The 12,371-nt window shown below is 37.4% G+C and overlaps 1 protein-coding gene across 5 annotated transcripts in view; it reads left to right on the top strand.

Annotated features, from left to right (window-relative positions):
* The window catches only part of LOC149238852 (NAD(P)-binding Rossmann-fold superfamily protein), a 342,556-nt gene that overhangs the window by 124,764 nt on the left and 205,421 nt on the right, over positions 1 to 12,371 (top strand). For all 5 annotated transcript variants that reach the window (XM_089373201.1, XM_089373199.1, XM_089373197.1 and 2 more), the window contains 3 exons: positions 4,844 to 4,940; positions 5,043 to 5,131; positions 5,446 to 5,501. In XM_089373201.1, coding sequence (XP_089229327.1) covers positions 4,844 to 4,940; positions 5,043 to 5,131; positions 5,446 to 5,501 — 242 coding nt within the window. The remainder of the gene's footprint in view (positions 1 to 4,843; positions 4,941 to 5,042; positions 5,132 to 5,445; positions 5,502 to 12,371) is intronic.

Raw genomic sequence — 12,371 nt, 5'->3', positions numbered from 1 at the left:
CGTATCTTGTGGATGTAATTTGATGCTGATAGTCTCATTATTATTATAATGACAAAATAATTAATATTATTCGTATTCTGTTTTTTTAATTATTATTTTACAAATGTTAATGTTATCATTATTAGTATTATTAGGTTAGTAATAATGATTATATTATTAATAATGCCAGGTTATGTACTTTTATTAATAATGACTATATTATTTGCAAGCGTACGCTTTTACAGTTCAAATTCATATCATATGCTGTTGTTTCTGGAGAAAACTGTGGCAAATGTGTGAAACTTCTGACATTTCGAGTGGACACTCCACTCATCATCAGGGACAATGAAGCTTTTAAATGAAAGTAAAGAGAACTGAACTAGGTTAAATAGAAAAAAGGGGGTGGGGGGTAGGAGATGAGGTAATGATTAGAAAAGGATGACCATGAACGAGGGGGAAGGGAGTTTTTACAAGGAGGAAAGAGATGGACCAGAGAGTAATGAAAATAGGGTTAAAACTTAAAAGGACCAATTTTTTTTAGAGAAATAACTAAAAATTGATAATTTCAAAGAGCAATCGATTGAATTGACTGGAAAGAATTAGACAATGAAATTAGGGTTAAAAGGACCAATTCTTTTAGAGAAATAACTAAAAAGTGATAATTTCAAAGAGCAATCGATTGAATTGACCGGAAAGAATTAGATAATGAAATTAGGGTTAAAAGGACCAACCTTATTATTTATTAAAGAAATAATTAATTAAAAATTAATAATTTTGAAGAGCAGTCAATTGAATAGAATTGACAGGAAAGAATTAGACTTTTGAATTTTGAAATTTTAAAGATTAATTAATTTCTTTTTATATCTATATTAATTAAAATTTTATTATATTAATATTCAGTTTTATACACCTAATTGTGAGGTGCTAACTTGGTGTGATGCAATTGATCCTTTATTGCTAAATTGTTACAAAGAACCAACCAAACAACTACTTTGGCATTAAAAGAAGCAAGTGATTTCAAAATACCACGAAACCTCTAGAGCCACCAACTTCAATGATCTTCAACATTTCACTTCCTATTAAGATGATCGGCTCTTGGACTAGTTGGTTTGATCTTGTCCTGGTGTTCCTTGGTTCAGTAATCCATAAATGAATCCCCATAAGACCATCTAGAATCTTTCAAATTGAACCCCTGGATATGCAGTTTGAGCTTGAATAGGCAGTCTTTTGGAAATATCTGACATAGTGCAGTAAAGGTTCGTTGGTGAACTGTGTATAGTTGGTGGGAATGATTAAGTGTGCTCATGGAGATCTACATGACTGCATTCTTGTCCTGCAAAATCAACCCATGTATGAAAGTCTTTCTTGACAAGGCGTTTGCAATTGCATGCAAAGGCAAGCATTTGACGGAGTTGTCCTCGTTCTGTTGTGACAGTCCAAATTCATTGTGTGTTGACAATGGACATATCCCAGTTTTGTTAATAATCCTCATAGTTCCACTACTGTTATGAAATGCCAATTGTTAAGCTTGTCATATATGATTGAAAATGTTTTAACTGAAGATCCTGAAGACCTTCGCTGCACCAATTATATCACAAAGACCAAAAGAACTAGGTATGCCATGGATATGAACAACATTATGAATGTGGTGTTGAATCAGTATTTTCCAGGAGCATTACCACTAATGGCTCTGACAACCTATTTTGCAACTAGCACAGTCCTCTGTGCACATCTATTGGGGAAGCCAAGTCCTCCCTTTTCTTGAGGAAAAGTGTAAAGATCCTAGGAAACCAACAACACACCTATTTCCAGCTCTGTTTCACAGTGAAATTGCCGAAAGGTGAATTTCCAATTACTTGTATCCTGAGCAAGAAGGGCAAAATGCAAAACAAATAAAAAGTAGGGCCTCAAATTTTAGTCTTTAGACAGAGGTATTAATTATTTTGTGTTTCTCTTTCACAGGCTCTCTAGGGTCAATCATTCTCAATGGTCTAGGTTTTTTTCATTCAATCACCAATCATTTCTGCTTATGGGATGGTGAATCTTATGCAGGTCAAGTAGTAAGGATACAAAGTGTTTGGATTCTTTTTGTTCTATGTCCTTGCTCTGCAATGAAAACATGCATATGTGTAACCAAAATGTAATGCCCTGTATTTTACTTTATAGTTACTAATTTTAACCTGAATTTCTTCAAGGGACAGATTTTCTAATTTAATCACAGATTTTCCTGAACGTTTGATCCAGATATTTTTTTGACCCTAATAGAGGAATGTATTCCCTAAATGGTGCAAACAATTCTTAGTGGGAGTTGCTGTAAGGGATAGATAAACTTTAAATTTCAATCCCAATAAATCATAGGATTCATTAAACATATTATACATAAATTTGGCATCCATTTCTTTGAAATAATCTAGTCCCTACGATGTTGTGAAATTGCTCTGGTTAAGTACATTTTGTTTGAAAGTAGGAAAAAACACTACGTGTAAAATACCTTTGTTTGATTTTAAGATTCTTGACATTCCATTTTAATTTTAACCAGCCGTCCAAGAATTTCCTGGCAGGAAGTCTTACCATACAATTGCAATAACTGAATATATTCCTAAATTTTCAATCCATTCACTTGATCAATTCCATCTTCAATGGATGTTGGAATATTCTTAACTGCAATTAAATAAGAGGTTGATAATAAATCCACAACCTGCTGGCTGCTGCTCTTCTTTATCTTTAAATTCTTTTCAATCATCAGTTATTGATTCAGGCAAAGCAAACACTAGTGATGCAAACTAAAGAGTCCTTTGGGCTTTCTCACCCAGAGCAGAAGATAGCATTGAAAAATTCCCTGCCTCTATTATTTCTTTTTGTATGCTCACAAATTAATGCTCCATCAGCTTCCTTGGTCAACAATGCCATTAATGCTGCAAAAGTATTGGAAATGGGCACTCATGCCTTCGGATAATCAGGCCCAAAGCAGAACCGTAGATCAACAAAAAGCCTAACTCCTCAAAGTCCAAGTAAACTTGGAAAGCATTTTTGGAGCCCTCTCTTCCTCCAATACCTGATGCATTGTTTTTGAAGTTTGTGGAAACATACATTTCAAAGTTCTGAAACATAGCATTATTTTCGCAATGTTCAAATTCTTTTTAGAGCCTAGAAAGATGCCGTTCTGTAGGCCGTGCGTAAAATCATTCATTGTACTTTGTTTAATGCTCCTTCTATGTGCCAAAGATCTTGTATGATTTCCTGAGGAAGATAATGAATAATACAGCTCAGTATGAACTATAAATCCATATCTAATTGCCAATAACATGATTTTAGTTATGTTCAAGCATTTTCGGATTACTCACATCAGATATTTTGATTGTTGATGTTTCGAGCAAGCAAGTGTGGCTCATCCTCGTGACAGAGATACGAAATCTGATCAGGCATTGAGAGATAAATTGGTGAGAGATGCAAGGTCAGAAAGGAGAAAATACATGAGGTTAGATGAATGTCACGAGGTTGATGTGAGAAATTTAACAATTAAATAAAATGATGAAAATAATTGATGATTTTTTTTTGACTAAAGGAAAATATTCAAAAAGGTATAAACTGTTAAAAAGCAATTATAAAATTAACCGAAGGTAAAATTTAATTAAAGATTTATTATTTAAAATTATACAATAAAATAATTAATAAATAAAATAAAATAAATTAACCAAAGGTCAAATTTAATTAAAGGTTTTATTATTTAAATTTATATAATAAAATAAATCATGAAAAAAATATAAAAATATAAAATTAACCCGGATATATTTATTATAATAATAATAATAATAATTACTACAAACTAGTGTTGATAATATTGGCATTGGCAAAATATCGGCGAGGGTCCTGAAAACATCTTTTTGGCAATATCAGCAAAATATCAGAAAAAATTGGCAAACATTAAAAAATGCATAAAATCACAAAAATGCAGAAAACCACAAAAATCGCTTCTGATAGCCATGGCCCCGCATGCCCTGCAAAATTATAGGTTGTCGTGCAAGATTTTGCCAATATTTTGAAAATATCGCAGATATTAACAACACTGCTACAAACTAATCTGTGTAATATACTTAATTAGTCAAAAAAAACTAATAATACTAAAAAAATATATGTGATCAATATATAAAAATAAAATTATTAATATATGAAATAGTTATAAAATTAATTATTTTATTATATAATTTTAAATAAACAATCCTTAATTAAATTTGACCTTTCGTTAATTTTATAATTATTTTTTTAACTGTTTATATCTTTTTCAATATTTTCCTTTAATAAAAAAAATCATCAATTCTTTTGATAATTTTATTCTTAATTGTTGAATTTCTCATATTGGCCTCCTAATGTTCATCTAACCTAACGTCTCTCTTCCTCTCTGACCCTGCATCTCTCACCTATTTATCTCTCAACTCGTGATCAGATTTTGTATCTCTGTCCTGAGGATGAGCCACACTTGCTGGCTCGAAACATCGACAATCAAAATGTCTGATTTGAGTAATCCGAAAATGCTTGAACATAATTACTCTTCTCACAAAAGCCTCCAATTTGAAATGATTTTAGTTCTCTAGTGTCATAATTTTAGGTCTTTTTCCATGTTCCAGCTTTTTGTTTTTCATTCATGCATCGATCACTCTCCTACAATTGTATTTGAAAATATTAGACATTGAAGGAAATATATTAGTTTCTTGTAGCTTTATGGGTTGCATGTACATTGCATATAGACGAGACATAATGAGAAAGAACTGTATTGATAAGTGTTGCACAGAGAGCAGGGAGAGTTCTTGAAATTTATTCAATGAAGGATAATTTATGTTTATGCTTGTTTTTAGTGTTAGTGCAGGCGGCATATTCAGTGCAGTTATTCTACTGAGAGCAGCAGTGGGCTAGACTATTCATCTGTTCCAATAGATGTTGTGGCTGATGTCAAGACAGAAAAGGTGAGTAATGACAAGGGAAATGTAATTCCATGTGGGACTATCTTGTGGGCATTTTTTGCAAGGCCAGCAACGTGATGTCCCAATAAAATCTGTTGATTGCAGATAATAGTTTTGGGAGGCAGTGGTTTTGTTGGATCGGCTATCTGTAAAGCAGCAGTTGCAAAGGGCATTGAAGCTGTCAGCCTGAGCAGGTATATCTAGCATGGATTCTTTACGTATCTTGATTACATCCATCTGTGTTGATGTGCTATACCCTATTTGTGATTTTAAAGTTTTCATCTCCATGGAGTCGAAGTGGAAACATTATTTTAGTTGTAAAGGTTGTTTCATTTTACAGGTCGTTGTCAATGTCTCTATGTAGTAAAACTTAAAAGAGATGCTATGAAGTAGGAAGAGACAGTGAACATGATATTGTAGCAAGGCCTAGTTGAAATGCCTATGTTGACAGAATGTCAAAATCTAGCTCCAATGGAAAAAATCATGAAACTGTTCATTGCCAATGCAGGTCAGGGCGACCTCCATATGTAGATTCATGGGTAGATCAAGTTACATGGGTAGCAGGCATGCTTTCTATACTTATTATCAGGCATTACGTCGATTTGGCGTTTCCAGTCTTTCTTATTTTCACATGTGCATGCAAAAATGCTATCTTTTTCCAAATAACCTTTAATTTGTGTTTAAGTTCTCTCTATTAAGTAATGAAAGATGTTGCCTATGGCTGGATGATTTGTTGTCTGGCCAGTAACCACAAATATAAATGTTCTTGTCCTGCCTTGTCTTTAATAGTTTACTTTGAATTTGATGTTGCGTTGCTGTTGCATTTTTTAGGCTGAAATTAAAGCATGAACACATGATTCCATTTTTATGAGAGTACTTAGCCTCTATGGATTATGTATTGTGCCGAGAGGCACTCTACAACCCAGTATGCAGGAGATGTTGTAGTGGAGCATTAGATCAATGAGATGTTAGATATAAAAAAATAATGATGTTGGCTCCATTCACATCACATACATCTAAATAAAACAATAATAATATAAATAAAAATCAATTAAAAATGTAATAAATATTAAAAAGTAATAATAAAAATAATAAGTCTTCTCAATTTGTTATATTGCAATTTTGTTTTTATTAATAAAATTACAGACAATTTCTTTGAAAAAATTCTAATATGTATATCACATTAAAGAAATTTAAATAATGATGATTCATATTCGTAACCATGATATTTCAAAACTTCATGTTTAAATTTAATTAATAACATATAAATACTTAATATATATGTATATATGAAACTATTTGTATTATGATGGTTTTAATAGAATTAGGAATAAGAATATTTCTATATTTTGTATGAGAATACTGAGGGGCTCTGCACCAAGGCCAAGGCCACATACAAAATCTATAGACACATAACCATATAGTAAGACATAGGTGCACCTTGATGCAGGCTGGACTGGCCCATACACCAGTGATTACCCCTACAAAAGTAGGCTTCTTTAAAACCATAATCCTCATGTAAGCCCATCCAATGCCTTCCAATCCTATCAATGACGAAAGGAGCTAGAGATGAACTCAAAGCGACCGACCATGGTCTGACCAAACACAAGGTCTAGGACAGCTAATACAGGGCCTCACTTGGTTGTTACAAGGCTTTTGACTTGTGACCTTGGGCTTACAATGGTGTGAAATTCCGGAAAAGTATATGTGTACCCTTGTTGACATGAGGGGTATTAGCTCCATTTTTATTGCAAAGACTAGTTTATCTACTCTCTAATGGTGTATAAGTTTCTATTCCTTTGTTTCCATCCACTTAACTTGGTAGTGTAGTCCATGGCCTCTTGTCCTTCAGTCCAACTTCCAAAGCTTGTTATCTATTTGATTGCGCTGAGAGGCACTCTCCAACCCAGTATGGAAGAGATGTTGTAATTTCTTGTCCTATCCTATAAATATTTTGACACGGTAAAACTACATAAAAATAAAATTATAATAAAATTAAAATAAAATTAACAATCATTGGAACTTTTCAGATGAGAATGTTCCAGGACCTTCAATGGGAAAGATTCACACTGCTTCCAGAGTCTATAAGCTTAGCAAAAGAACTCTAAGGCTGGGCCCATCTGTGAGCACACCCAACAACACTCTGAGAGATCATATTCTGCCAACCAAGTTCTCTCCTTTGTGTGAAAATTCCGAAACTCGGAATCCTACTGCAACAACTGATAATATTTCTTCTATTTGTTAAATTAATTAAACAAACTATTTGCAGTTTCCTACGACAAATATTGAAATATATATGCTACAACCTTCACAAAACAAATATTGCAGAAAATCAATGCTGGAAAATTAGAGAAATTTTAGCACACATAAAAATATTGACATAGTTATTTTTGGACAATTGTCCTCGGAAAAACCCAACTTGGGAAAACCGGTGTAGCAGATGAGGGTTTCTTTATTAATTCTTTAGCAGAAATTCAAGTACAAGAATTCAGACATCAGAACAGAGAAAAAATACTAAGAGAAATTTAGTGACAAATTTCTTACTCTCCACAATGACTCCCTGACCTCGATATGAACCCTCTATCCATACGCTAGGTTTATGCGTCACCCTTTGCGAAGAAACTGCACAGAGCTCTAGTGGATTGCGTCTCTCCTCCTTCCGTCTCTTCCAAAACTTGTTCTGCACTTCCTGGATCACTGCTGATGCCTTCTCTCTCTCCCTTGCAACTCACCCTCTCGCTTTATTTCCTCTGCTGAACTTCGGCCATTGAGAAAATCGATTTGCCTGGGCAACTGAGTAGCTGCTAGTGTGTGTTCTCCAAGCCCCATCGAGTTTCTTCTTATAATCTCTCGTTGAGACATCAACGACCAAGATTAAAACATAATCGATGGCTAAGATTAACTAGAACTCGATCCATGTCTTCTTCTAGAAGATTCTCACCATGACTTAATTAATACCCTTTAATTAATCATATTTCCTAAGTTTAGACTTAGGAAACATTAAAAAAATGATTAATTATTTTAATTAAGTCGTCTCTAGGTGGAATTTCCAAAAACGATTTCTGGGTTTTGGAGATCTCATGTATTCTAACCTCTCCACAAAATTTCAAGGCTAGAACACATTCGATGCTAGAAAAACTAACAGTCCCTCCTAGTGAGGAATGTGTTCTAGCGCTGCAACCCACTGAAGCAACATCGTATCTCTGCACCACCTCCTGTCACGTTCAACTACTGCGTAACTCTGATATGCGTTGCATCTGTGCTACTGTTGGCCCCGCTGTATTGCTGCCAACAACTGCATCTGCACTGCAACTCCCTCTCATCTACTGCTGCTACAACTGAGAATCCATCTGTTTCTGCTATTGAAACGGGTTCTCCACCATACCCATCTGTTCCCTAAGCTGGATGAACTTAGCTCTCCCTAGAGATTTCGTGAGTATGTCTGCTACCTAATCTCCCGTGGGAACATACTCCAGCTGGACTACCCCATGTTGAACGCAGTGTCTGATGAAATGACCTCTGATATTAATGTGCTTCAACCTATCATGAAATACTGGATTCTTAGAGAGTTTTATGCAACTTTGATTATCACAGTAAACACTGGTCGCTCCCATCTTCTTCCTAAACAAACTCATTAGCAACTTCCTAAGCCATATAGCTTCACATGTAGCTGTGCTGGCTACCATATATTCAGCTTCTGTTGCGCTCAGTGCTACTAACTTCTGCTTCCTATTGCACCAAGTGACCATCCCTGATCCAACACTGAAACAGTCCCTGAAGGTACTTTTTCTGTCCACTAAATTACCTGCCCAATTTGCATATGTGAATCCACATAATCTGACGTCATCTCCTCGAGTGTATTTCAACCCAAATCCGACTGTTCTGCGCACATATCTAAGAATGTCTAGCTGCTGCCAAATGTACCCTTTTCGGTTCTACCATGAACTGACTAAGGCTATTGAGAGCGAAACATATGTTTGGCCTAGTGTTGACCAGATACATGAGCGACCCGATGAGTTGTTTGTACAAGGTGGGGTTGATTTCTTTGTCCCCTCATGCATCTATCTTCTTCCAATTGGTGATCATGGGCGTCGTCATGGGTCAACAATCTTGCATCCTGAACCTCTCAGAATATCTGTAGCATATCTCTCTTGCCCAAGGAAGATCTCCCCATTATTCTGCGATACTCCCAATCCTAGAAAATAGTGCATTAACCCCATATCCTTCATGTCGAATTCTGCTTCAAGATTCCTTTTGCAGTCCTTTATGAGCCTTGATGATCTTGTTAGAAACGGGTCATCTACATACAAAACCAGAATGAGAGGCTCATTCTCCATCATCAAATAGTAGAGATTGGGATTTGCATCTTCATGAATCCCAACTGCTGCAAATAACTGTCAATCCGAACATACCATGCTTGGGGTGCTTGTTTAAGCCCATATAGGGCTTTCTTCAACATGCATACATGAGTGTGCTTTTCATGAGTTTCCAAGCCTTCAGGCTGCTCTATATACACCTCTTCTTCTATCGCCTTGTTCAAGAATGTTGTCTTGACGTCCATCTGGTGAATCTCCCATCCTAACTGCGTTGCTAGGGATATAACGGATCTGATAGAGGTATATCTGGCAACTGGGGCGAAGGTCTCCTCATAGTCTATCCCTTCCTTCTGTGCATACCCCTTTGCCATAAATCTAGCCTTGTACTTCTCTACACTGCCATTTGCAGCGTACTTGATCTTGTAGATCCATCTGGAACCTACAACTGATCTGCCTTTGGTGTAGGCACTACCTCCCAAACATCATTTGTCATGATAGAACTGTATTCTTCTACCATGGCATCGACCCAAACCTATGCTGTGCGGCTTCCTGAAAGATGGAGGGTTATGTAACCTGAGCTACCAAAGCTTGATATTTGTCAGGTTGCCTGCACTGTCTCTTGTCTGTCCTAGGAGCTCCGAAAAACTCCTCTGTGTCCCTCAAGGTCTGACACACTTCCCTACTGGCTCTACCACTGGTGGTGGGAGGTTCAATCAATTCCTCCTCCTGTTCCTGTTGCTCCGTTTGTTGAGAACTCTCTGGATCTCCTACCCTTGAGGAAATATTGGTACTGGTCACCGTACTCGATCCCTGTGACTGTTCTCCCGCTTGTCCCACTTGTTGTCCCTATTGCTGGAGTCCTGGACTAACGAAACTTATGATGACCAATCACTTGTAGGCATTTCTCGAGATCTTTTGAAAGCTTTGTCTTCCATGAACTTTACATCTCGCCTCACTACAATCTTCTTGCTACTAGGAATGTAGATCCTGTATGCCTTTGATGTGAAAATTCGGAATCCCCGAATCACTACTGCAGCAATTGATTATATTTCTCCTGCTGAATCGAGTTATTTACAGTATTATACAATAAACATCGAAATAAATACAACTGCAACCTTCACAACTTAAATAATATGCGGAAACAAGAACTGAGCAAGAAGAAATAACACACACACAAGTGACATCGCTGTTTTTGGACAAATGTCCTTGGAAAAAACCCAATGTGGGAAAACCGATGCAACAATTGAGGGTTTGTATTATTATGCAGTAATTTCTGAGTACAATTCTTCGGATGCCCAAACTGGAAATCCTATACAGAGATCTAATTGGGAAAAAAGATAGTGAGATGATCTCACCCTGTCACTGGGAAATTCAAGACTGATCTGCTTTGGAGATAAGCCTCTGCACTCTCTACACAGGACTGGGTCACACCCATGTAGTTACTGCATCACTGCTACTGGGATTGCACTGCACCTCCTCTTGATCCTTTGCTCGTTGGAAACTTTAGTCCTCTGGCCTCCCGGTCTCACACCTCAACTTTGGTACTAGATCCTGACTGTTCTCCAACAGAAATACATAGTCCCTTTGAAGCTCTACGCTGCTGAAACATAGCTCTACGCTGCCTTTGCATGGCCCAGCGCTGCCTCTCCGGACTACTATCTGCCCTCTCTGCCTTGCACTCTTTGGATCAGGAAAACTTCCTTCGGATATTATCCTTACCCCTCACTGCAAGAAATCTCCTTGATCACCTTCTCCGACAACTGTTGTGCTGCTCTCTTGAGAAAATCAATCTCTGATCTCTCACCCGATGTATTTTCCAAATGCCCATCAAGCCTCTTCTTATAATCCTCTCGTTGATCAATCAACAACCCTGATTAGATTCTAATCAGTGGCTTAGATCATTTTAGCTTGATCCTCGTCTTCTTCTAGAAGTTTCACTGCTAGTTTAATTAATGCCCTTTAATTATTTTAAATTCCTAAGTTTAGACTTAGGAATCCATTAAAAGTAATTAATTATTTTAATAAAACTGTCTCCGGGTGGAATTTCCCAAAACAATTTCAGGGTATTCTGGAATACATGTTTCCTAGCCTCCCTGCAAATTTTGAGGCTTAGAGCACATCCGATGTTACCAGAAATCAACACTCCCTCTTAGCAAGGAATGTGCTCTAGTAATGCAACCTGCTGAAGCATCACCCTGACTCTGTAACATCTCCCTCTACTCTGTTGATGTCTGACATAACTGCCCACCAACTGTTGCGCAAATGATGCATTCGTGTTGCTACTGACTATGCATGCTGCTGCCAACTACACTGCACTGCAACACTGCTCCAACCGTTGCTGTTGCCTTCTACAACATTTTCAACGAAAAAACATTCAAAACACTGAACAGGTGTTTAGCATGATGCATCTGTTGCTGGAGTTCTCACTGCTGCTAGTCTTTGTGCTGACTCTTTGAAGCCTCTGCGTTGCTGCTGACTCTGCACTATGCCAACTGCACTGTTGCCAACTCTGCTCTGCACTGCTCAGTCTTTGTCTCTCCTAGCCACTGCAACTGTCACTTCGACACTCCTCTGCACCAATTGACATGGGTCCATCTGGTTTCTTCTGATATGGGCTCCCGTAGCAAGGTATTGATCCAAGAGGTGGACTCCTCAAGGATCCTGCTGATCTGCAGTTCTTTCGAATTACAGTACTAGATCACCTCACCTCTCCCCTGAAGGTATCTGGGTAACCATGACAAACTCCTACTCCTCTATGTTTGCAGTTGCAACTTGCGGATCATGTTTCTCGTCCTTGTCCTTCTTCTTGAGAGGACACTGTGTAGCGTAGTGACCAAATTCACCACATCGAAAATATTTGATCTTTGAGACGTCCTTCCGCCTTCGCTGCTCCTGGCTGCCCCTTGATGCAAGGGCTGCATTCTCTTCCTCCTCCCTGGGCTTCGTCTCACTACTGTTTCTACTATCAAGTTTGCACTTGACTAAGTCTCGCCCCATCTCTTCCTGTTGAAGAGCGACCCACATCCCTTCCCAATCCGACAATCTTTCTCTACCCAGGATACTCTGGACAAACACTTGCCATTCCTCTGAGACTGAATTTAGGGCCAACCTCACCATC

Source organism: Pinus tabuliformis, chromosome 8, assembly GCF_031772625.1.
Source record: "Pinus tabuliformis cultivar Carrire ecotype Pingquan chromosome 8, CPIR1, whole genome shotgun sequence".
In the NCBI taxonomy this organism is placed as follows: domain Eukaryota; kingdom Viridiplantae; phylum Streptophyta; class Pinopsida; order Pinales; family Pinaceae; genus Pinus; species Pinus tabuliformis.
The sequence above is the reverse complement of the archived record's forward strand: the minus strand, read 5'-3'. Positions and strand labels throughout refer to the sequence as shown.